Source organism: Miniopterus natalensis, chromosome X, assembly GCF_054644295.1.
Source record: "Miniopterus natalensis isolate mMinNat1 chromosome X, mMinNat1.hap1, whole genome shotgun sequence".
NCBI lineage: Eukaryota > Metazoa > Chordata > Mammalia > Chiroptera > Miniopteridae > Miniopterus > Miniopterus natalensis.
Genome location: NC_142103.1, coordinates 17436893 through 17463071, shown reverse-complemented (window position 1 = coordinate 17463071; position 26179 = coordinate 17436893). Strand labels below are relative to the sequence as shown.

At 37.8% G+C, this 26179-nt stretch overlaps 1 protein-coding gene across 2 annotated transcripts in view; it reads left to right on the top strand.

Annotated features, from left to right (window-relative positions):
* The window catches only part of DOCK11 (dedicator of cytokinesis 11), a 172129-nt gene that overhangs the window by 84598 nt on the left and 61352 nt on the right, over positions 1 to 26179 (top strand). The window contains exons 19-32 of one of the 2 annotated variants that reach the window (XM_087829402.1): positions 1010 to 1102; positions 3349 to 3472; positions 7106 to 7227; positions 7727 to 7813; positions 9293 to 9382; positions 14391 to 14509; positions 16019 to 16088; positions 16169 to 16294; positions 16921 to 16992; positions 18599 to 18745; positions 21661 to 21744; positions 22762 to 22873; positions 23380 to 23418; positions 25047 to 25225. In XM_087829402.1, coding sequence (XP_087685528.1) covers positions 1010 to 1102; positions 3349 to 3472; positions 7106 to 7227; positions 7727 to 7813; positions 9293 to 9382; positions 14391 to 14509; positions 16019 to 16088; positions 16169 to 16294; positions 16921 to 16992; positions 18599 to 18745; positions 21661 to 21744; positions 22762 to 22873; positions 23380 to 23418; positions 25047 to 25225 — 1464 coding nt within the window. The remainder of the gene's footprint in view (positions 1 to 1009; positions 1103 to 3348; positions 3473 to 7105; positions 7228 to 7726; positions 7814 to 9292; positions 9383 to 14390; positions 14510 to 16018; positions 16089 to 16168; positions 16295 to 16920; positions 16993 to 18598; positions 18746 to 21660; positions 21745 to 22761; positions 22874 to 23379; positions 23419 to 25046; positions 25226 to 26179) is intronic. The other variant, XM_016202704.2, reaches the window with a different exon arrangement.

Here is a 26179-nt window from a genome sequence, read left to right as displayed (position 1 = left end):
CTAGGGAAAGAGGCTGGACTGCCCCCTAACTAAATTGTAGAGTGTTTTATAGCCCTACCTTTGAAAAGAGATTTCTTTTTCATAGAGAAACCTAAGTTAAATTAAGGCTGGCTCAAATGAAGCCTGTTTTCTCTGATTCTCCCTTTATTGGAGATGAGAATAACTGTTCCTTTTCCCCACGCAGTATCCTTTTGTGTACTTAAAGATTCTTAGGTTACCTCTCAGCAGTTCCTGCAAATTACCTTCATAACCATATTTAAGGAGAGCTGGCTCTATACTCACATGGAGTCTCAATTTCATTTCTTAGCTGCCCTAGAGGCTGGCTCTGAAGTAACAGAATGAGGCAATTAATACCTTGGCATGCTGACTCCATATTCATCCTTGAGCTTATTAAGGCCTGTGGAAGTGAAAAAGTCACACTAGGAATGAAATCAGATCTTTTCATGGAACCATAGAAGGCCTTACGTTTATTTTATTGGTATCACAGAAAGCCAGTGACTTTTAAAATGTGGCTGGTAAAGTGACAGAATAGTAAGTTGTCTGTAGCTTAATTTTGAATTTCTTTGGGCTACAAATGTGTCTGCTGTTTTTTGTTGTTGTTTTTAACCCCTCGCCTTGCCCACTGCACAACAAGCATTCAACAATATTGGTGACTTGCTGTGTGGGAACTTTTCGTATTAAAGCAATGCAAAGAGCATTAGAGAAGTAAGTTTTCTGGACCAGGTTTGAGAGTGTTTCCCTTCCAATGATTAGCTGGGTTAGGTTTCTTATTGTCAAAAAGTTTGCAATTGCATTTCTTTGATGGCTGGAAATTCAGAAGCAATCTTGCAGCCAAGTTAGGTGTTGTCTGGGGTGACTATAAATGATTCGGAATTTATAAGCTCATGGTGAGAACTCTGTCAGTGGCCTTGGCCATGGCCTTGTGCTCACAGGTACTTCTAACTGTATGTGGTTCCCTAGCATCATGTTTGGAGAACTGCATTGGATGACTCTGTTTCTTCTTTTGCAGTGTATTTATGGGAAACCTGCAGGGCCTGTTTTTACCACAAATGCTTACGCCGTTGTTTCGCATCACAACCAAAATCCAGAGTTCTATGACGAGGTAAAAATACATTATTTTGGCATTTATAAAACACAGTGGTTGCTCTTCTTTTTCTCTTTCAGTTGTTTTCGTGCACTTTTAATCCCTTGAATGTTTTGTCCCTTGAAAATGGAAAATGTCACATTAAAACAAAGGGTCACTGCCTGCTTGGTTCCCTTTGATTACAGCAGAAGGTTTGCCCACAAATTGAAGGGCTCTGGCATGATGTCACAATGTAGGAAACAAACATCAGACTGGGATTAGGATTCTGGCCCTACCTTTGACATTAACTGGCTCTCTGACTTTGAGCAAGTCACTTCCCCTTTCTGAGGCTCCATTTCCTTAGCTTTAAAATAAGAAATTCAGAAGAGGTTCTTTGGAAGGTCCTTCTAGCTCTTTCCTCCTGTAGTTCTGCACAGGGGTGTGTACCTCTCTGTAAGTGAAAGGTTTCAAGAGAGAAGTACGGCTGGACCACCAGAATCCCACTGGCTGTACCAAATGCCTCTGTGCAGTGTTGAGTGGCATGGTTTCCCTGTCACTGCACTCCCTTCCTCAGACCCAGTCTCTGCCTTTCTTTCCTTCTTCCCATGTGTCTGTCTCTATGTCTCTGTGTACTTCCCAGTGGCTCTCTTAGTGTCTCTTTCACAGCCTCTTCTAGTCCATATATACCTGGCTTATCCAAATCTGCACACTGCTTTTTTAAAAAATATGTTTTTGTTGATTTTTGAGAGAGAGAGGAAAGGAGGGGGAATAGAGAGAGAGAAACATCGATGAGAGAGAAACATCATCGATCGGCTGCCTCCTGCACGCCCCCCACCAGGGATCGCGCCTGCAACTCAGGCATGTGCCCTGACCGGGAATCGAACCAGCAACCTCTTGTTTCCTGGGTCAGTGCTCAACCACGGAGCCACACCAGCCGGACTGCACACTGCTTTTGATTCCCACATGTCTCCATGGCACCTGGATGTAAATCCCAGGCCAGAAGCTCTGCTGTTTCTGCTTCTCAGGCCTCATGTCTCCATTCTTGACTTTGTCTGAAACTATCACCCCTGCTGTCATGATGTCCCCAGGTCCACTTGCTGTCATGTGGAAGCCTTCTATGCCAGCCTTAGACCTCACTCATTGCTTTCTCAATCTAGTCCCCCTAGTCTCATAGCAGATGGGGAAAAGGATAGTGACCTTGTGTTTTTCAGCCCAGGGAAGGAGTATGGCCATATTTATGTGCAGCAGAGCATTAGATAACCAGATGGACTGGATGGTGTGAATAGGCACATTCTGTGGTGAAACATACATACAACAGAAATTAGTTAAAACATCAGAACCATGCTTTATGTGAATGATAATTACACCAGATGTCCCTCACCAAGCTGTTGAACACATACTCCTCTATAGCCAATGCCAGTCACTACAGAAAACGATGATGTAGTAAGTAGTCCATATTATCTTTAGGATGCCAGAGTTAAGTAGGCTTTATAATTATTCACTATATATTGACCAGGAGAGAGAGATGGAGAGAGGGAGAAGAGAGAGAGAGAGAGAAAGCATGTTTGCATGTGTTTCTGTGTAGGTATATACATGTATGTTAAATCAATTAAATTTGTAATTTGTTTCACATACTTTCAAGAGGCATTACAAACATTCAGTTCAGTTCTGTTTGGAAAATTACTTGAGATGTTTGTATTAAAGTATTAATTTTTAGGATTAAATTCATGCGTCAGCTATGACGATTTTTTTTTATCATGGGTAAAGTATTTTTCTTTTAAAGAAATTTATATGAACTGTAATTTGTGTATACCATAATACCAGAGTGACTTTTTGCATCTTTAATTGCAAAGCTTCATTTTTTTTTTTTTCATGCAAAGAAGGGCAGCAACTTAGAAAATAGTAGCCTTTCAGATTCAATGCCTGTTTTGGATGATTGTATTCGCTGACTCAAATTGGGTGACAAAGCATCCCTGGGCTGTGAAGATGTGGTTTTGATCCAGTGTTTCAGAAAATCCTGCTACAAAGTTGAATCCAGGAGAATCCACTGGACTTTCCTTCAAAAGTAATAAGTTGGCCCCCACAACCCAGGAGAATATTGTCATCAAACTGAAACTGAACAGATAATTGTGTGGAATACATTTTAATGATACCTATTTTACCACTTGGCCTGTCATTTAGAAAAGTATGTCATTGGAAAAGTATGACGAAACAACTGTAGGACTGACAGTCCATCTTAACAATTAAAATAAAACAAAATTCTATGTGTAATTTTGTCATTTCAGATTAAAATCGAGCTTCCCTTTCACTTGCATCAGAAACATCATTTGCTTTTCACTTTTTATCATGTAAGTTGTGAAATTAACACAAAAGGAACAACCAAAAAGCAGGACACAGTTGAAACTCCAGGTACGTGTATGCTTTCAATGTCTCTCTCCCTCCCAGGCTCTTTGCGATGGAATTGTCCAGAGCACAACCTCTTTTCATCAAGCAACAGACCATTTCTTTTCCTCACCAAAAAGTCTCCCATTTCTGAGTTAAAAATTTCATTGGTAAAAAATGAGTTATATGTTCACTTTATCATCATTTCTATCAAATGTCCAAATGCTTGCCAATGTGCTTGGACTACCATAAGCAACATAAGTAATATTGCCCTTCTCAGAGAGAAACACATATTGTGATGCAGTAATTGTACTATTTCTTTTATGTAGAATAGCCCAGCAGCTAGAATTTTCCAGTTCTACTCACTGAAGAAGAAGGAAGGAAGTCTAGAGCTAGGGGCATTTTTTAGCCTGAGGGAGATTGGGGGCTGCCTGGTTCTAATGAGAGAACAGATTTGATGAATTTGAGTAAGCTTGAGTAGTGAAGCCCCAGTACTGGTCCTATTCAGCAGGGCTTTAGATAAACTGATGGGAAGCATCCTTGGGAGAACAGAGAAGTCTCTATGAACATGGCCTGTGTCACACCTACTATATAAATGTTAGCATGCCCCAGGATTCAGATCCAAACTAGCCTGGATTAATCTTAAATTAATTCATTTATTCATTCATCAAATATGTCTGAATATTATGCTCAAGATGTTGTAGTAGGTACTATGGGGAATACAACAGAGAGTCAAAGGTAGATCTCATCTTCAGCGAACGTATGATCTTATAGGGGACATGAGACCTATGTATATAACTATGATACAAGATAGAAAGTAGTAGTTACCAGGAAAGTGGTGTTGTGTGATCTCAGAAAAGAGCGAGCTATTACTTCAGCTGGTGGAGGGACATGTGGCTGGGAATCCGGGAAGGCTTCCAGGAGGAGATGGTGTTTGGGTGAGGCCTTAGGGGCAGGGTAGAGTTTAATAATGCACTGATGACAGAAAGGTAGAGGATTCCAGAATAAAGCAACAGCTTGTACAGAGGCAGAGTATTGAGAGAAATGAACAGGGAGTCATAAAGAGTTCAATACAACCAAAGCACAGGATGCTAGGAGAAGAATAAGGGATGTCAGGTTGAAAAGGAGGCATCAGATCATGGAAAGCCCTGAATGAATGCCAGGCTGTGGATTTGATTTTATTCTGTCATCAATATGGAAATACTAAAGCATTATAAACACCAGTAAGGGTTTATTTTGTAGGAAATCCAACCAGGCAACAATATAATGGGTGAGGTGAGTTGGAGCAGGAAGAAGGAAGGAACACCAGTTAGGGAGTACTTCAAAAGCCCAGGAAAGAAAGGGGGCACACTGTGGCAGTAGCAGAGGGGTGGAGACAATGAGACTTGCAGAATAAGAATATATTAGACCTAGCAAATGAGTGACTACTAGAGAGATGACTCGGAGTTAGCACTGCAGTTTCAAAATTGGAAAGAAGGTACAGTTGACTCTTGGACAGCATGGGTTTGCATTGTACAGGTCCACTTACATATATTGGATTTTTTCAATTGACCTATGCAGTTCAAAACTGCATTGTTCAAAGGTCAATTGGTGGTTGGAAATCACATGTACAGAGGACTGATTTAAGCTATATGCACATTTTTGACTGTGTGGGGGTTAGTGCCCCTAACCTGCACATTGTTCAACGGTCAATTGTATTGCCAAGTAACAGAATTGCAGGTCAGAATGATGATTTGGACCAGTGTTGGGTCTGACATCTGAGTAATGTCCAACAGGTGGCAGGACTAAATATTAGGAAGTTTCTTTTGTGGATAGTATGGTCCTGTTCTGTATCCCTATAGAGGGTTGACAAGAAATCTTGGAGAGCAGAGTGAACCCATGACAGTGTACCTCCTGAAAGACAAATTACTATTTCCTTATCCAAATCCTAGGCAGAAGTCGGCAAGATGTTCAGTAGAGCATGAGACTGTTATTTTATGTCCCACTCATCGTTTTTAACTGTCCATCCTTTAAGTGGCTTCACACCTTAGAGCCAGATGGTGTGTGCTTGACATTGTACATTTACAGCTTCCAAGTGCTCTGTATGAGTTTTGACTGAGAGGCACACTTGACCATGCTGTGATGAATTCACAGTGCGAAAATGTTGTTTAAGCAATTCCAAAATGACAGAAAGTAAATTAGTGGTTGTCAGCGACCAGTGGTGTGGGGGGGACTTCTAAGGGATATGGAATCTTGTTTGGGGTGATGAATAGATTCTGGAATTAAGGTAGTGGCAATAGATGCACAAATTTATGAGTATCATAAAAACCGTTGAATTGTATTTTAGATAGATGAAATGTATGGTATCTGAATTATATCTAAAAAATTTCTATGAGGAAAAAATATTGCCTAAGAACAAGAAATTATATTTTCCTATTTCCTGGGCTGGAAACCTTCTGTCATTTGTCTAATTTTCAGTTTAATTACTTTGACAGAATCCTTTTGAATGGTTCTTCTGTTCATGTTACTTTCCTGTATGTTTTATAAAGGAAGAGCTCTGGGTAAACCATTTCTGAAGTTTTACTAATAAAGATGCCCTTCAGATGTGTTTCAGAGTCTGAGAAAACCATTTCGTCTACTTAGAGAAAGCAACATATTAGTCTTCTTTTAAGAATTAAAGCATGTGCCAAAGTAAACACGTGAATGAAAATATTCTAACCAGATTTGTGTTGACTTCTGTATTCACAGTATAAACACGCAGGCACGCCCACACACACGCTGACGGAAAGATTTTAAAGAATCAGAAAGCAATGGCTTTAAAAAGTGCTCTCCAGCCAACACCCCCTTTCAAATGCCAAAACTCCATCCAGAGAAGATTTTTACGGCTGAGTTAAAAACCCTTGAATCCCAGAGCAATCTCTATAATGGAAATACTGACACAGATGGTTCTGGCTTTTTTAGCTAGAACATGATGAGTTTTCTAATACAAAGCCAAGAGGCTCTTTTGAGTAGAACTGTTAAGAAATGTAGAGATGGGGAAATCTCTCAGTGGATTCAAGTTGTAAACACTGTGCCCTGATTGCATTTTCCTACTATACTTCCTCCTTCTGTAATCAAGAAAGCTGTCCAACCAAATACTGCCTCATGTAAATATGGAATGCAACCTTGACTTGTAACCTTAGTCTTTCATAGTCCCTTACCCTAGGGTGGCTATAAGATATTTCAGACCCTGGTCATTGCTGTCTGAGATAGGCTCAAATAAGGGACTGCACCCTTAGTAAGGGTAGATGAGACAAATCTGAATTGTTAAAAAATAAGTCTACCCAAATTTATCCCCAAAGTGTAAAGATAATGATATCGATGCACTTTTCACATTTTAAAGTGTTTTCATACATTATCTCACTTTGGTCTCTCTATAACTCTATTAAATGGAAAGACTGCATGTTGTTCCCATTTTTATAGTCAAGGAAATAACATAAATAACTTGTTAGTGGCCATGCTGGGGTTAGGATGTGACCCAAACTCATTGTCCCTCCCCCAGTACTCAGATGCCCAACACCTGGACTCCAGGTGCAGACCTCTGGAAACATCACCACCTTGTCCTGCTCCCCAGCAGTCAGACAGTTGTGTAGCTAATTGCATTTGCAATTTCATTTCTCATGGTGATCATTGTCTTGGCAGTTGGCTTTGCCTGGGTTCCTTTGCTGAAGGATGGTAGAATCATCACATTTGAGCAGCAGCTGCCAGTTTCCGCCAATCTTCCCCCAGGCTACTTGAACCTGAACGATGCAGAATCAAGAAGGGTAGGAAAACATCTGCATTTGTTGAAGTAATCATGGTAAAATGTTGAAAAAGTAGAATTCTGTTGGCCTAGTTTGGTCTAGTTGATAGCAATTCAAAGTGTAGTCTGAGGAGTGCTGCTGGTTCACAACAGAGATACATATGGAAAATGAATGATTAGAAAACTTTATAATAGTTTGACAAAGTAACCTTATGCCTGTTGATTCTAATAACAATCTTAAAAACGGGTTTGGGTTTTGTGCATCATTTTAAAAGATTCATTTAATTTATAATTCATTTTTATTGTAATTATAAAACTATCAGCCTGTGAAGGATTGGAAATTCAAAATGATCTAGGATACATTTATTCTAAAGGCAGGTTATTTTATTCAATAATTCCCTTTGTATGAAACTAACACATTTGTTTCTGAAAAAAAAGTTGAAATGCATAAAGGTGTGATATATTGCTCATCTAGCCATTGCTATGTTATAGAAACTCATGTGTGTATTTTCTGTTCCCAGCAATCTAATGTGGATATTAAGTGGGTAGATGGTGCAAAGCCTTTGTTGAAGATTAAAAGCCACCTAGAGTCCACCATTTACACTCAAGTAAGTTGCATTATCTGAATTTTGTCAGTTTTAATACTAAATAGTCTATATATGATTCCTACAGCTTTATAGACGTTGTGGCCTGGGAGACTTTCTCATTAGTAATAACATCATTTTTAATAATAATAGCTCAAGTTTTGTAGTTCTTCTCAAATTAAAAAATCCTTTTATTCCCATTAATAGGTTTGAGCCTCATAAACTCTGAAAGGAATACGGAGGCTATTACCACCATTTTTTAAAATTTTATTTTTTTTAACAGTTTTAGATTTACAGAATATTTGTGAGGATAGTACAGCATTCCCATATACCCTGTACCTAGTTTCCCCTATTATTAACATCTTATATCAGTATGGCACACTTGTTACAATTAATGAACCAATATTGATACATAATCATTAACTAAGGTCTGTACTTGATTCAGATTTCCTTAGGTTTTACCTATTAATGCTCTTTTTCTGTTCTAGAATTCTATCTAGGATAGCACATTACATTTAGTTCTCATATCTCCTTAGGCTTCTCTTGGCTGTGACAGGTTCTCAGACTTTCCTTGTTTTTGATGACCTTGTCAGTTTTCTGGAGTTACTGGTATCTTGTAGTTATTTTGTAGAAGCTCTTCTATTAGAATTTGTCTGATGATTTTCTCCTGGTTAGATGGGAGTTGAACACAGATATTCAAAGTCAGTGGATCATGGGTGTCTAGCTACTGTAGTTGGCTCTTAGCCTCAGCATCCATAAAATTACAGTCAACTGTCTATGAGAAGCCTCAGGCACAGTTTGAAAAATCATAGCTGGAGAAGAAGACTTCCATGCTCCTTGATGTGGCCTCCAGGGTCCTTCTCACTCCCCCTTGCCCACATCATCATTTTATACATGAAGAAACAGGCTCAATCAGTTTAGGTGATTTACCCAAAGTCACACAAGTAATAATTAAAGGAAGCAGGTCAAAATCCAAATTTCATTATTCCAGTTCCTGATGTAGTCTATGCTGTCCACAAAATCAGTGCTTGTAAGTTCCATAGAGGACAGCTGGACTCACTGGCCAGTGAAACGTCATGGCAACTTGGGCACTGAGTGCCTGAGACTATTGTTCTGGTAACCCCCTGCTGCTATCTTTGCTTCACCTGTCAGTTCATACATGTTCCTGCTCATTTCATTCAAATGTAGAAGCAGCCCAACTTCAGAGACTATACTACCAGTCAAAAAAGGAATTAAATGAATGAAGATTAGTTGGGCATAAGTTGTGGCCTACCTGATATGCTCAGGCACATGTTGAATTTACCTGGTCTTGCTGCTTCATGTGATGGGTGGTCAAGAGGCTCATGGGGCATGGATGCACATGTTGGTAGGTGCAGCTGCCAAGTCTGGGCATCAGAATACTGGATAAATAGGTTTGCAAGATGCAGGAGGAGGGAGAAGGCAGAGCCTGCGTTTGAGGGTAATGAATCAAGTTTCATATGCCTGTGTCCATCTGTTTTCCAGGATCTACATGTGCACAAATTCTTCCATCATTGCCAGCTGATTCAGTCAGGCTCGAAAGAAGTTCCAGGGGAGCTCATTAAATATTTAAAGGTAAATGAACAGCAGCTTTCTGTGAAAGGGTTGTTTTTGATTGATGCCTTTCTGTTGCCACATTTTGATTGGAGAATCAAACTAATACGTTAAAATACTTTTGGTGGTGTATCCTCAAGAGAACACTTTCTGTTATGTACTTTTCCAGCAAGTGATTGTTTAGAAGCAGAGTTGCTCCATTAGGAAGAAAATGTTATAGCCGGAATTCGAGGACATCTTTTGGAAAATCTCACGACAATGTTTATTTCAGTCCTAGAAATTGATTTTTCAGATCTTTTCTCTTCCTGCTGACTGCCCAGGAAATGTAGAGAATGCTATGGGGGAGAAGCCAAGAGAGGTGGAATCATTTTGCTTGGAAAAAAATGTGAAATGGTTCCCATGGCCATGCATGAAAGACTATCATCAACTAAAGAAACCTAGTTTCTTTGTGTTGCATAGAAGAGAATCTAAGAAACACCATATTTATCAAATGTGTTGAGAATCCAACACTTTATTTAACCTGCTAGGACTGAAGTTCATGTCATAAGTTGCTGACAGCAACTTTTTATCTGCTTGCTCCTTTACTAGGTCAGCCATGGGTAGTCTGAGGAATTTGGATTTTTAAATGAAGCCTCTACAGGATTTCCCTTTGGACCTACGTTAATGCTTCATGATATTCTCAGGAAACAAAAATGTTCATTTCTTTTAGAGAGGTAGTATAACATGAGATGATATGGATGGGTTCTGGAATCACAGACTTGAGTTTGTATCCCAGATCTGTGACTTAGTAGCTCAGTGATTGACCCCAGCCAAGTTACTTCACTTCTCCAGGCCTTTGTTTCCTCATCTCTCACACAGGGATAACAATAACACCAACTTGTAGGGTGGTTGTGAGGCTGAAGCAAGATAGGGTATCCACTGTGATAATTTATTCCACACTTATTTTTTAAGTGCTTCCTATGGGCCAGGCATGTTCTAAGCATTGGGAATGTAAATGAAGAAAGCAATGTCCCTATTGTCAAGGAGCTTGCTTTCTTGTGGAGGCAGATGGACAATAAACAAATAAATGATTAAATATTTATGTCATGTCTGGTAATAATAAATGCCATAAAGAAAACCAAAACATAGTGAAGGGGAATAAAGGGTGATAAGAGGTCCCTCTGGAAGATAAGGTATCAAAGAAGAGCTCTTTGGTAAAGTGACATTTGACAGAGATCTAAAGGAAATGGGGAACCAGCTATGTGGATTTCTGGAGGAGAGATGGGAAAAGCAAGTACAAAGGCCCCAAGGAGCTTGCTTGGTGCATTCAAGGGACAGCAGGAATTCCACTGTGGCTGCCCACAGGGTGATAGGATATCACATCAGAAAGGTAGCTGGGGACCCAGTTGGGTTAAGGCCTCATAAGCCATGATAAGTAGTTTGAATTGTACCCCAAATGAGATGGGAAGCCTTGCAGGGCTTTGAACAAAGGAGTGACATCCTATGACTGATTTTTAAAGTATTATTCTGCCTATCATATAGAAATGTACTGTGGGAAGGATAGAAGCAGGGAGATAGTCAACAAATGGTGGCTGTTATTCTTAATTATCATTAAGAAGTATAGTAGCCATATACCTTTCAAGTCCTTTCCTGAGGCAATGTTTAGAACTCCAGCTCTATGGATGAATGAATGCTTAGTCTGCTAAGATATTTGAGTTTTTCTCCAGTTAGGCAGCTTTATAAAGGTTTTAACAGAATGGAATGGAACAGGACATCATTTTCATATAGTGTTATTCTTAAAATGGAAAGAAGAAAGTACTCATATTTGTAGTTGTAAGGGTGTGAAATTCCTGACATTTGTGACCTACGCTCTCCCTCTAGTGGCAGTGAGTGAAGTGCCATGTGGTTACAGAAATAACCCACCACCTCTAAGGAATGCTAGTGCTGAAGGAGATTTTAGAGATTTTTTTTTTACAGATGAGGAAACAAGCCCAAATAGAGGAGACTTGCTGTGGTTATTCAGCTGGTTGGTAGTGGAGTTGAGCTGAGCCTGTCACACTTGTCTCTTGACTCCTAGTTTTATGTTCTTTCTACCACACCTTGTTGTCCCTATAAATGACATTGTTTCATCAACCCAATTAACAATTACTTGTTGAGCTCTTATTCGAGATTTAATATTTCCTTAGATGATGTGCAGCTTGTGAAGAAGAATAAGTTAGGGTTATTGTCTGTAAGGATCTTACTCCCTAATCGGAGAGGCAGTACGTACATAAGTTAAATGACAATATAAGTTAGCAGTACAAATGATTGTCCCAAGTAATATGTGATTAAATGCCAATCGAAGGATACAGGGTGTAAATGCAAAGGGTTCAATGAACTGAGGAACTGCTGAGACTAGAGGCTCCAATTTTTATTTTACCCTTTGGTTCCTAATTTTATTTATTTATTTAGTCATTCACGAAATGTTGAGCACATACTGTATGCCAGATAGTGTACTAGGTGCTGGGAATATAATGGGGACCAGTTCCAACAACATTCCTACAGTAGTTGGGGTAGAGAGATTGTAACTGAGTAAGTAGTGTTACATAGAGATGAGTGCTGTGAAGAAAATAGACCCGGTTAATGGGATCTCACATGACCAGGAATGCCTTCTAGATAGAGCTGTCAGGGAAGGCCTTTCTGAGGAGATGACGTGTTAAGCTAAAGAGACTGATGAGAGGAAGATAAACAGCTGATAACGCTGTGTAAAAGGATAACAGAATATTGCAACAGCTGTAAGCCCCTTGTGGTGGCATGTTTGAATGACGGGGAAAAAGACAGGACAGGGTAGCTAGAGCACAGTGAGCAGCGAGGGGAGAGGATGACATGAGATGAATTTGGAGAGATAGGCAGGGTCCTGTAGGCACGGAAAGCCCTTGACAGCTTTTTGTTCATGGTGTTTTGTGTTGTGTTGTGTTGTGTTGTGTTTGTTTTGTTTTGTTTTGTTTTGTGTTGTGTTGTGTTGTGTTGTGTTGTGTTTTGTTTGTTTTGTTTTGTTTGTTTTCCACAAGGGGAAATAGCATCGAATGTTCCTTTCATAAAGAATGCTCCGGCTGCTGTCTTGAGAATAAATGGAGAAGCAGCACTGGCGTAGGGAGATCAATTCTGCATGCACCACCCATCCCTCTTTTCTCTTGTACATTATTCCGTTTATCCTTTAAACTTCTTCCTCTCAGACATTCTCTGCTCACCTGAAGACTCAGTTGCTTTTTCCTTTGTGCATTTTGTGTATAGCACTATTGTACTCTTTATTGTTTGTATTGTAGTAATTTAGTTCTTTGTCTTTCCCCCATAGACTGAGAATGGCTTGATGGTAGGAATCATGTTTTTTAGATGTGCTTGGCAATTGGAAGCTCATTCAGTGCACCTTTGTTGAATGAGGGAATGAATGGCTTCATTGAAGGGGGGTTTGAACTTGACTTGGAAGGGTGGCCAGAATTTGGCTAAAAACTGAACAAATGCACAAAAGTAGGAATGCTTACGATACACGTATTCAAGGAGTAGTGAAGACACCAGTTTGGTCTTGGGAAGAATGACGACTGTTAAGGCTAAAAATGTAGGTTGGGTCTTAAGTAAAACTTGGACTTAATATTCTAGGTCCGAGCTTCTCAACCTTGGCACTGTTGACATTTTGGGCAGGATAATTCTTTGTTGTAATGGGCTGCCCTGTGCATTGTAGGATGTTTAGCAGCATCTTAGACCTCTACCCACTAGGTGTCAGTAGCACACCCCCAGTTGTGACAACACAAAATGTCTCCTGACATTACTGGGTGTCCTGTGGGGGATAAAGTGACCACTGATTGAGACCTACTGCCCTTGGTAATGGGGAGGCTTAAAAAAAACTTGGCAAGGATGAACTGACATAATCAGTATATGAGGAAAATTAATGTAGAAATGAGAGTTAGGGTATTGAAATTAAAGAGAAATTGTAGAGACCTAGAAAATTATTAGACTATTTTGGTTATAGGTTAGAAGGTCATGAAAAGAGATGATGGTAGTAGGGGTGAAGGGAAGGGGAAGGAAAAACTTGAAGGATAGCCCATGGGTTCCCTGAGCTCAACGTCTTGCCTTATGCATCTGCTTGAAGAGAGTTGCACAGAGATCTAAAAGGTTCCTGTTGAGGTGACTCAGATATAGATTAGATAGTGTCGTGGAAAGGGATGGTGAGAGAAGAGATGGGAAGATGAAGCATAAGTCAGAGAGACAAAGATAAATATTGAATTCCTTAGGCACAGAGGCTTGTCTCATTCATCTCAGTACTTCCTATAGCACTAATTGAATTGATGTAGTAGGAGGTGCTCAGTGAGATTTATTTTCACTTTTTTTTTTTTTTTTTGGTTAGCTGGTTGCTTAGATGAGTGAGTGACTGAATGTGGAGAGAAGAGGAGGAAGAAGAAAGAAAATTTACCAGTTTTGCTGCATGTATTATTTCTGGGTGTATATGCACACATTTCATCTTTATGATGTTAGCACACCTATCACTAGAGACAGAGTTGTGGCACTTTGAAGTGTTTTATGAGGGTGTTAGAATGCAGAACTGCCTCAGTTTTATAGATGGCGCCAGTGTAAAGCCAACTATATATAGAAACACACTTTATTGAATCCCACTTATCTTCTCATCAGATTAACTGATGGCCCACATTCCCATGTAAAACACACTGAATGCTCGGGTCTAGTAGGCGTCTCCAGTACCTCCAAACACATCTGATCTCTCCTCAATTGAGTGTCGGTTTACCAAGAGTCAGTTGTCTTTATTCCAGAACCTGTTTATCTCAGTTATACTTGTTATTTTCAGTAAGCATTTACTATTAAATATATTAATGAGATCTGAGTGCCAAAATAGAGATGCAGATAAAATAATTAACAAAATCCCCTGTTCCATGGAGCTCACATTTAAATAAGCTTATGTTCTAGTGAATATATTTCTCACTATTTCATTTTTTGTTGTTTCACATTTGCAAGTTATAGCATATTTCTGTTTGTCTTCATAACTAATAATGACTTATTTTAGTGTTTGCATGCCATGGAGATCCAAGTCATGATACAGTTTCTACCTGTAATGCTTATGCAACTCTTCCGAGTTCTCACAAATATGACCCATGAAGATGACGTTCCTGTCAACTGCACCATGTAAGTTTTGGTGTTGAAATACCAAGAAGCAAGTTTTGTTTCCTTTTGCATTTCTTCATTTTAAATATAAATTGCTCTTCCAAATGAGAACCTGAATATCAGAAATTTAATATCAGTTTTCTTTAGTTTCATGTTTCTCAGATGGAGGGACTTGTATCCCCAGGGATGGATGGTACCATAAGCCATAGTAGGATAAGCTTCATGTGTTTTCCTTGACCAGGGGTTCTAACACTTGGCTGCATGGTAGAATCACCTGGGGAGCTTTTTAAAATTCCTCTGCCAGGCCACACTTCATACCAATTAAACCAGAATCTCTGGAAGTAGAACTCAGCATTAGTATTTTTTAAAGTTTCCCAGGTGATTCCATAATGCACCAGAGTTTGAGAACCATTGCCCTTGACCAGTGTTGTCCAATACAACTTTCCCCAATCATGTACTATTTACACCTGTGCTGTCCAATATGGTAGCCATTAGCCACATTTAGCTATTGAGCGCTTGACATGTGGCTAGTGTAACTGACAAATTGAATTTTTAATTATATTCCATTTAAATTTATATAGCCACTTGTGGCTGGTGGCATTCATATATTGGACAGAGTCACCTTAAGCCATCAATTTTTACTTGAAAGGGAAAAGAAGTGTTATTTTGATATGAAACAATATGGATATGTTGTAGAGTAGAATGCAAAATGCAACTGAATTTAGAAATTAAAACAGGAGACTTCAAAAAAATCGTGAGCTCAGTGGTGGATGTTTCTGGCCTTGCTGCTTCTGCTGCTACCACCATCAGGACTCAAGCTACACACACCTGCACACTGTTTGCTCTTCTCCGCTTGCTGTTGGGGATAGTCTGGATGGAAATTTAAGAAGCATTACTCTAGTCCAGAGCTTCTCAAAATGCGGTTCCCAGAACAGTAGCATCAGATCACCTGAGAGCTTAGCTTATTTAAAATGCTAATCATTGAACTTCACTCCGGACCTAAAAAATCAGAAATTCTGGGAGAGGGGCTGAGCAGCCTGCCCTCCCTGTGACTCTGATTCATGCTAAATTTTGAGAACCACTGCTAATCTCTTAACTTTAAAACTTTCTACAACTTTTATATTTACTTCCAATTTTAGTTCATGTTATTATACCTGTCCTACCTCTCCCTTCCCTTTTTCCCCATCTGTTGACATGCTGCTCATTTTATTTTTCTATTTCTTTTCTTCTCACTAGAGGGAATTTCAATATTTACCTTACTCAACTTCTTTTACTTCATAGTAGCTATGACTATACTTCAAATGTAGACAGAGATTTAAAAAGGAGATGAACATTTGGGTTGCCAAACTAAAATATCCTTTTGAACCAGTTAGACACAAACTACCATTACATCTTATGCAAACATCTCACCTTTAATTATTCAGGCAGTAATGGGAATTTTTAGGGTTAGATATGGTGGTCTTATCAAACAGTCAAATGATGGTAATTAATTGTAGCCTGACATGCTGACTTTTGTGACTGTTGTTTCAGGGTTCTTTTACATATTGTCTCAAAGTGTCATGAAGAAGGCTTGGATAATTACTTAAGATCCTTCATAAAGGTTTGTGGAATAAGCTTACTTTCTGAGCAGTTGATTTTGTGTGAGAATTTTGTCTTACGGTTCATTTTCTTTATTTGTAGTATAGCTTCCGACCTGAAAAACCAAGCGCTCCTCAGGCCCAGCTAATACATGAAACCCTGGCTAGTACAATGATAGCAATATTGAAACAGTCTGCAGACTTTTTAGCAATAAACAAACTGTTAAAGGTAAGGAAACAGGACAAAAGGGGAAAAAAGCAGCCAGAGGTAGACTTGTTTGATACCCTCCCATTTCTAGTCTTTTATCATTTTTTCATGTGACCCTCACTTTCCTCATCACTTTGCCCATGCATCCTTTTTCCTCAAGTTCTCCAGAATTTCGTTCTCTTCACCCTCCCCATCCCCTCCACCTCAGTCAAATGTGTAATAGAAAGAATTTTGGATCAGGTAGACATGACTTAGAATCATGTATCCACTACTTAATAGTTCTGTGGCCTAGGGCTGTTATTTAGCATCTCTGAACCTCAATCCCTCATTTCTAAAATATAAGTAAATCATAAGACATCGTTTCTAGCATGTAGTAGTCATTCAGATGGTGGCTCTTATTATTGTCATTATTTTCCATTAAGCAAACATTCTCACCAAAAGCCCATTTGTACATCACAGTTGGCTCTGAGGTACAACTTGACCTTTCTGCCACCATTTGAAGTTACTCTGTGGAACTTAGATTGTGAATTGTGATCACTTTAAAATGTTATTAAAGTTAGACATAACATCCATATGGATTTGTTAAAGTTTTCTAAGCTTCAAAGATTTGGGTAACTATTAAGATTGATTTTATTTGTTTATTTTAGTACTCATGGTTTTTCTTTGAAACCATTGCAAAGTCTATGGCCACATACTTGTTGGAAGAGAATAAAATTAAGGTAAGTAGACTCAAGGGTAATACTTAATTAGCATAGACAAAGAAGGCTAATTGTATTCACAGGTGGCCATGACATGCAAAGCCACTTTTATATTTAAGGGCTCTTAGCCCTTCGCTTTTTCAATTTTGCTTTAAAAAATGTATTGCATAGCCACTAAGGAAAACAGTATGGAAGTTTCTCAAAAAATTAAAAATGGAACTGCCTTATGATCCACCGATTCCTCTTCTGGGCCATATCTGAAGAAACCCAAAACACTAATTTGAAAGAATATATGCACCCCTATGTGCATTGCAGCATTATTTACAATAGCTAAGATTTGGAAGCAACCCTAGTGCCCATCAGTAGACAAGTGGGTAAAAAAGTGGTGGTACATATATAATGGAATATTACTTGGCCATAAAAAAGAATGAAATCTTACCATTTGCAATAGCGTGGATGGACCTAGAGGGTATTAATGCTAAGTGAAATAACTCAAGACAGAGAAAGACAAATACCATATGACTTCAGTTATATGTCAGATCTAAAGAACAATATAAATGAACAAACAAAACAGAAACAGACTCATAGACGCAGAACAGACTGTTGGTTGTCAGAGGGGAGGGGGCGTTGGGAGGCTGGGTGAAAAAGGTTGAGGGATTAAGAGTATGAGTTGGTAGTTACAAAATAGTCATGGGGATTAAAGTACAGCATAGGGAATATAGTTATAACTATGTATGATGCCAGGTAGGTACTAGTAATATCAGGGGAACACTTTGTAAAGGATATGGTTGTCTAACCACTGGGCTGTACACCTGAAACTAATACAAAATAATATTGAATGTAAACTGTAATTGAAAAATAAAAAAATTTAAATGTATTGCATAAACCTGAGGTCTGACATTGACAGTTCATATTTTTTTAAGTCTAATCTTGAGAGGTTCTTTTACCTAGATTCTTTCATATTAGTTATTTGCCATGTAAAATGTATTATCTTTGAAGCTTTCCATTTGTCTTATGGTTTTAAAATGTCTATGTTGAAAACATTCATTTGGAATAACAAGTACCAAATCAGAAATGACCTTCCTTTTAGAAAGGTCAAAGGCATGTACACAGTTAAAACCACTTTATGCAATAGATGTGTTCCTAGAATGTGGTATATACATTTAGTTGTGTTTTCAAACTGTTTTAAGGTACAAAGAAATGTTTTTAGTTATTAAAATTATAAAGCCAAGACTTGTAAATTAAAAAAAAAATTACCTCATCTCTATCATTTTAATTATAATTTTCAGAGAAAGGGTTTACTGAAATTGAGATGCATGGATGCATCTATATTTTGTGTGTTAGGAAAAAAAATGGAATGAAAAACTGGGATGTGTCTACATCTGAGGGACAGGATTCTAAACTTAGATCAGAATTACTATACTCTTGTTGATGATTTCAGCCAGTTAAATTAGTAGAGATCCAGATAGTTCCTATCATGATGTAAAATATGCCATTTTTTAACTTGGGAGAAAAATTATACTCTAGTTAAAAAAAACACTTACATGTAGAATATATGTGAAAATAAAAATGACAATTGATTTAGACCTTTTGCAACTGACTGTTTTCTATGCCTGTTTAATTTAAGCTTCCCAGAGGCCAGAGGTTTCCTGAGGCATATCATCATGTCTTACATTCCTTGCTTCTGGCAATAATTCCCCATGTGACTATTCGCTATGCGGAGATTCCTGATGAGTCCAGAAATGTCAATTATAGTTTGGCTAACTTCCTGAAGGTGAGTTAAAGGCAGCCAGAACATGGTTAAGAAGTTATTCTTCACCCATATCTTCTTTAAAGCCAAAGGAAAAAATTAGCTAATTTCTAAAGATTCAGCTAGGTCTCTATAAGGCTGCTGGAGAGACTTGTAAGTGAATTGATTTATCAATTTTGTTAAACAGCCAAAGTTTGATTTTTTTTCTTCCCACTGAAATGACTAATTAATTAAACTAGAGGTCCCACACTGGTGACTTTGCCAGAGGCATGTTTTACATGTTTGTTTGTTTGTTTTTTCAAATATATTAAATTGAGTGTCTTTAGTTAGGTTACCAAAATCCCCACCACTCCTTAGTGTACCCCTGACTCTCTGTGCATTTATATCACTTCTCTGACCCCTGTTGGTCTTTTGAACTTAAAGCAACCTGTTACTGATGTAACCGCAGTCTACATGTTGCTAATCCATGTAGGTGAAAATTGGTAATTTTGGTCAGTGAGATTATTTTGTTTGAGTGATCCCAGAAACTTTTATAGTTATGGAAGACTGCATTTATTGTTATATTTTGTTATCAGTATGTAAGGGGAAATGCTAGAATGCAGTGCTCTGAAGCGGGTAACAACACTGTTTGATTTGTTGTGGGGATGGGGCATGGATTTGTAATGCACTCAGTTTTGACTTGCTCCTTTCCACCCCCCTCTTGTCACAACTCCTTATCATGTATCAACCATACATTAAAAACCTGATAGCCAATAATCCATTCAAGCAGGTTAGATGTCTAACATTACCCTCATTTTCTTATTAAAAATTCACAGCCAGGTTTCAGATCTCCAGAGTAGGATTTTCTGATATAAGACCACTCTTTGCCAGAACTAAAATAAAGTTTTAACACTACTACACAATACTTTTTGTCTATTAAAAACCAAACATCCACATATCTTTTTATTTTTTATTCATTTTTTATTTTTATTTATTTATTTTATTTTTAAATTGATCTTTATTGTTGAAAGTATTACAGATATCTTCACTTTTTCCCCCGTTGATCCCCTCCACCCTGCATCTGCCCCTCCCTGCCCCCGAGCCTTCCCCACACTATTGTCTGTGTCCATGGGTTATGCATATATCCATATAAGTTCTTTGATTAATCTCTCTCCACCCACTCCCCCAACCCCGCCTTCCCACTGAGACTCATCAGTCTGTTCCAAAATAGATCTCTGGACCTATTTTGTTCCTCAGTCTTTTTTGTTTATTAGATCCCACATATGAGTGAGATCATATAAAACAATCAGGAAGAATCAGAAAACCTGACTAGGGTAATAACAACTGATGAAATTGAAGCAGTAATAAAAACTCCCAGCAAACAAAAGCCCTGGTCCGACAGCTTCACAGGGGAGCTTTCTAATTCTTTAAGTTGTAGGGTTAGATAGTTTACTAAAAATTGTTCTTGCTTTTTGAGGTAGGCCAGCAGTGCTGTGAACTTCCCTCTTAGAACTGCTTTTGCTGTGTCCCATAGATTTGGGGTTGTGTGTTCACTTTCATTTGTTTCCAGGAAGTTTTTTATTTCTTTCTTGATCTTATTGGTGGTAACCCATTCATTGTTTAATAACATGCTATTTAGCCTCCATGTGTTTGAATGTTTTTGAGTGTTTTTACTGTAGTTGATTTCTAATCTCATGCCATTGTGATCTGAGATGCTTGATCTGATTTCAATCTTCTTGAACTTGTAGAGACTAGTTTTGTGTCCTAATATGTGATCTGTCTTTGAGCATGACCCACGTGTACTTGAGAGGAATGTACATTCTGCAGCTTTGGGGTGAAATTTTCTGTAAATATCAATTAAATCCACCTGATCTAGTGTCCCATTTAAAGTCACTGTTTCTGTGTTGACTTATTGTCTGGGAGATCTATCCAGTGAAGTCAGTGGGGTGTTAAAGTCCATGCCTATGACTGTATTGCTCTTGATCTCTGCCTTAAAGTCCTTAAGGTTATTGTTGATAGGTCCTTATTTATTGCCATTTGAATTCTTTATGCCTATGTTTCTCTCTCTATTTCTTCTTATTACAGCAGTCCCTTTAATATTTCTTGCAATGCTTCTATTTCTTAGAGGCAATAGAGAACTCTTAAAAGCTTTTAGGAAGGCAGGTGACATGATTAGGGCTTGGAGTTAGAGATTAATCTGGAAACACTTAGGTGGATGGAAAGATTAGAGGCATGAAACTGGTTAGGAGGCTAACTGTAGTGTTCAGCTGGCAAGGTAATGAGAGCCTTAACGAGGAGAATGACAGCAGGCAAATATGAACAATTAGGAGGGCTGTCACAGAGGAAGAATGTTTTAATAGCCAAGACTTCATAAAATGCAGAAAAACATTTGGGCTGAAATATTTACATAGGCAAGCCTCACTTTGAATAGCAAAATGACCACTTTACACTTCACTTTACACTTTGAGAGTTGACCCAAATGGGGCCGTGCAACTGAATAGGTTACATATATGTGTGTATGTGTATATATGGAAATATATGTGTATGTGTATTTATGGAAATATGTATATATAGATAGTATATGTATGTTTTTGTATATGTGTATATATATAGGGTGTCCCAAAAAATGTATATACACTTCAACAACTGATAGCTCAAATGATGTTTCTTTCTTTTCAGATTTAACCCATTGGAATTAATAATTATTCAACTTGTGTATACATTTTTTGCGACACCATGTATAATTTTATTTATAAAATTGTACAATTGCATTCCAATTCCAGTGACAACTCTCTCTTTCTTTAAGGTCACCTAATGATCTGAAAACTGTTATTCTATTACCTGTAAAAGAAAAAGTGTCATCCCAAAGATGTGGAACAAATTTAAAAATTAAAAAAAAACTTATATTGACAGACTTAGACTTATGAAGCTAACTGTTCATTGTGATTTGGTTTCTCTAGCGCTGTTTGACACTAATGGATAGAGGATTTGTTTTCAATTTGATAAATGACTATATATCTGGATTCAGCCCCAAAGATCCTAAGGTAAGTTATAAGGACATAACTGTAGTAGATGTCAGACATTGTAGTGTGAGATCAAAGGTGACATTTATTGTCCCCTGGAGGATTTGAAACTGCTGTTTTCATTTAGGTACTTTGAGTATAGCTGTACCTCAAAGAAGGGAATATTGCCCAGCCGGGCGTGGCTCAGCGGTTGAGCATCAATCTAGGATCCAGGCGATCGGGGTTCGATTCCTGGTCAGGGCACATGCCCGGGTTGCGGGCTTGATCAATGACTCTCTCATCATTGATGTTTCTATCTCTCTCTCTCTCCCTCTCCTTTCTGCTCTCTGAAATCAATAAAGATATATTAAAAAAAAAAAAAAAAAAAAGGGAATATTACATAGTGTTCTGGGGGTCACCTAAGACCATCCACATGTTTGGTGGTTTAGTAGAAAGACTCATAGGACTCAACATGTAGTCGTACTCACAGCTAAGATGCTCAGCTAGATCAGTAAGGGAAAAAGACATCAAGTGGAGTCCTTGGCAATGTGTGTGCAGGCTTCCCAAGCATGTCCTTCCTCCTGTGAAGACTCACACAGCACGCCTTCTCCCCAGCAGTGCAAATGCAGCCACCAATGTGCAATCTTTCTGTTCAGAGAAGCCCATTTGAGACTCAGAGTTTAGGGTTGTTATTGGGGCAGTTCATGGATTGAAAACTGGTCAAAATTTCAGCCTTGGAAAGGAAAGGAAAGCAGGTGTTCACCATAAATCATATTGTTTGTACAGATAGTCTGAGCTGGCTGGCACAGAATGTACACTCTTATCATGTAGGGAACGTTTTAAAATCCAGTTTCCCAAATGCCAGCCAACAACCAACCGGTCTTTTTAAGAAGAGCAGTCTTGGGCCTGTTGTGTTAACTCTTTCCTGCACGGGTCACCTTTCCAGAAATACTTAAAATACTAAACACTTCTGTTTTGAAAATTAATGTTCTGTATTTAATTATTAAAATATTTAATGCCTCCTGACTATGTATTCATGTCTAATTTCTTTCCATTTAGGTTCTGTCTGAATACAAGTTTGAATTCCTACAAACAATTTGCAATCATGAACATTACATTCCTCTAAATTTGCCAATGGCATTTGCAAAACCTAAACTTCAGCGAGTTCAAGGTAGGTATTTGTGTTTTCCATCATTTGGAATTGTGTTCTCCCCCCCCCTTTTTTTTTTTTTTTGCTAGCACTAGTATAGTATTTTCTAGTTAAACCAGTCAATTTAACCTCAGAATTGTTACTATCTGCAGATAGGTTTGTTAATGGTATTCTGCATTTCCTTCATAGTGTCAGTATGGTAGTATTTATAGTGTGAAGAAATCTGGTGTGTTACAGAGATTGTTACTTAAACACAGATGTTAGATACTAGAAAAATTGCTCTCTGTAGTAGTGTTTGTACTCTTGTATGAGAATGAATTAAGAAAATCATATAAATGCATTTCTGCTGGAACGAGCTCAAAAGAACTGTATAAAGGCAGAAATAAAATAGTAATATGTATGTATTAAATTTGTGAAATGCCTTCACTTATCTCCATTGCTAGTTTTATTGAATGCTTTGTTGTGTAGCACTATTCTTATGTTATTATGTTTTTTATTTGTCCCTTTTCTTTTCATGTATTAATTAGATTTTTTTTCATTTGCGGTGGACCGTTTGACTTCAGTAGGTAGGTTTAACTCGGTTCACTCTAAAGTAGTTTGCTTTCTTTAAAAACAATTGATTTGATGAATGGCTAAGATGGACGGGGCCTTTGTTTGCTTTTCAAATCCTCCCTAGCCAAAATGAGGCTTTAGTTAATATATCCAGAAAATGTAGGAGGCAGTATATTTGTTTGCTTTTAAAATAAACTTGAGTGTTGATTTCTAGAAGAATCAACTTGAAAACATTATCATCAGAAAACAAGTTTAGGCTCCTGCCAGCACGAGGGCTAGAGGGTAGCTAACACAGTCCTTTAAGTGTGTGTCATCTGCCATGCTTGCCTTGCTTCTCTCTGACCCTGTTTCATGACTGCTTGGGCACAGTTTTGAAGGAGTGGGTGAACTCATCTGATTAGATTTCTTTAAATCACTGCAGTGAAAAACTGCCATTGTAAAATCTGCCCAGATAAGGCCACCCGGGCTAGTCAGTACTGGCTCTTGTGCATAGAAAGTGATGGGGGTTCACAAAGGAGCATGACTAATGGCAGGAAGGAAGTCATCTGCTTTGGTTTCTAGGGTGTAGCTGCTGAGCAGTGGTTTCAGTGATTGAATTATAGCCAGTGAAAACAGAGGGAAAATATTCAACTGCTCCCTTATTAGATTTTGAGCATGTATAGCTCACATACTTCTCCCAGTATTTATTAATAGTTATGAGGAAGTCAGAGAAAAGGGGTGGATAGAGCATCAAGATTTAGGATTAAATCTGACTACTCACAGCATTTATTAACTCCTAACTGAATGCATAGCATTATATTAAATGCTAAAGTGGCCAAAAAACAAAATAGAAGATGTATCCTTTGGCTTTATGGCCTAACTAAATTAAAGCATAGCCTAGAGGAAATATTGTAGAAATCTACTCTAGAAATTACTAAACTTAATCACAATCTTTGCTGGATAGTTGTAAGGCAAGTCCCAACTAGTGTATTAGCAGCTGGGATTGAAAATGGATTGAGGATCTAAAAGGAAGTGAAAGACATAATTTGAAGTGTTGATTTTATGAAATAAAATTTAGATTTGTATTTACATGAAGATGAATTGGAATGGAATGAGGCTGCTTTTCTTATTGTTCTTGTATCTCATTGTATTTAGGTCACTATGTGACATTTACTAGAACAGCCAGTAGTTAGTACTGTTAGAATGATTCAGTTGTCTAGTTTTTCTTCCTTTTCCTAATTTGCAAGTATAAACAGATAAGTAAATCAAGTATTGTCATATAGAATTACTCCAATTTGTAGTCGTAACTAAATCTCTTCAGATAATAAAGAAATGTGTTAAGACATTGCCAAATATTACCATTATCATTCTAAGTTCTATTCTAAGATTTCCAAGCATTAAAAGAATTAGGAAGGAAAAGAATCTAGGGACTATCCTACCCCCTGAAATTACCATTAAGGCTATCATCTAGACCTAATTATGAGGGCCCCTGTCTTGTAAAATTTTGCATGCTAGTTCTGTATGATAAAATAATCGTTCAGATTCATTAATAATAAAATAATAACTCTTGCTAGCATGATCATATATTACTAAATAGTATTTTAATATTAAAATAATTTTTGAATATTTTTATAAATGAGTTTTAAATTTCATTGTACTGCAGATTCAAATCTTGAATACAGCTTATCAGATGAATATTGCAAGCATCACTTCTTGGTTGGTCTACTTCTGAGGGAAACCTCCATTGCTCTTCAAGACAATTATGAAATCAGATATACAGCTATCTCTGTCATAAAGAATCTTTTGATAAAACATGCATTCGATACTAGATACCAGCACAAGGTAAGGATGTCTATATAATCATCAATGTCATATTAGTAAATTTCTGCTAAGATTTCACATTAAAGATGAAATTTTCAGTAAGGAACATAATATGACATTGATGAACTTATTTTTACAAATATGTTTTGTTTCCATTTCAAATGATTAGGTTTTAAAAATATTGTTTAGTTAACTGTTGGAAAAAAACACTGTTTTCTCCCTTTGGCCATATTTTTCCCAGGAAACTCAATGGGATTTTTTTTTTAATATATCTTTATTGACTTCAGGGAGAGGAAAGGAGAGGGAGAGAGAGAGAGAAACATCAATGATGAGAGAGTCATTGATTGGCTGCAGCCCGCAACCCGGGCATGTGCCCTGACCGGGAATTGAACCCGGATCGCCTGGATCCCAGGTCGACGCTCAACCGCTGAGCCACGCCCGGCTGGGCAATGGGATTTTTTAATGATATATAAACAATGTGTATTTGCCTTCCTTGAATGAACTGAAAGTGTTGTCTTAGTTAAAAACAAAAAACCCCCACTGATTTCTCATGTTACGTTTAAGAACAACATAACCATTTCATGATGTTACATGAATGTGTATTTGCCTTCCCTGAATAAACTGAAAGTGTTGTCCTAGTTAAAAGCAAAACTAAAAAAACCCAAAGTGTTGTCCTAGTTAAAAAACAAAAACAAAAAAACCCACTGGTTTCTCATGCTATGTTTAAGAACAACATAACCATTTCATGATGTTACATAAACAAATTATGATTTTTCAAAAAACGTCATATACTGTTGTATCCATGTGAACTCTTTCAAATATATACCTTAATATATATCCATAAATAAATATATTGATTTCTAAGTGATTAATAATAAAACATAAGTATGTCAACTATAGAATATGTAATAGGAAGTTTTTCTTCTTACTGAATAAATGTGGATGTGGATGTAAACCTTGCATACATTACACATG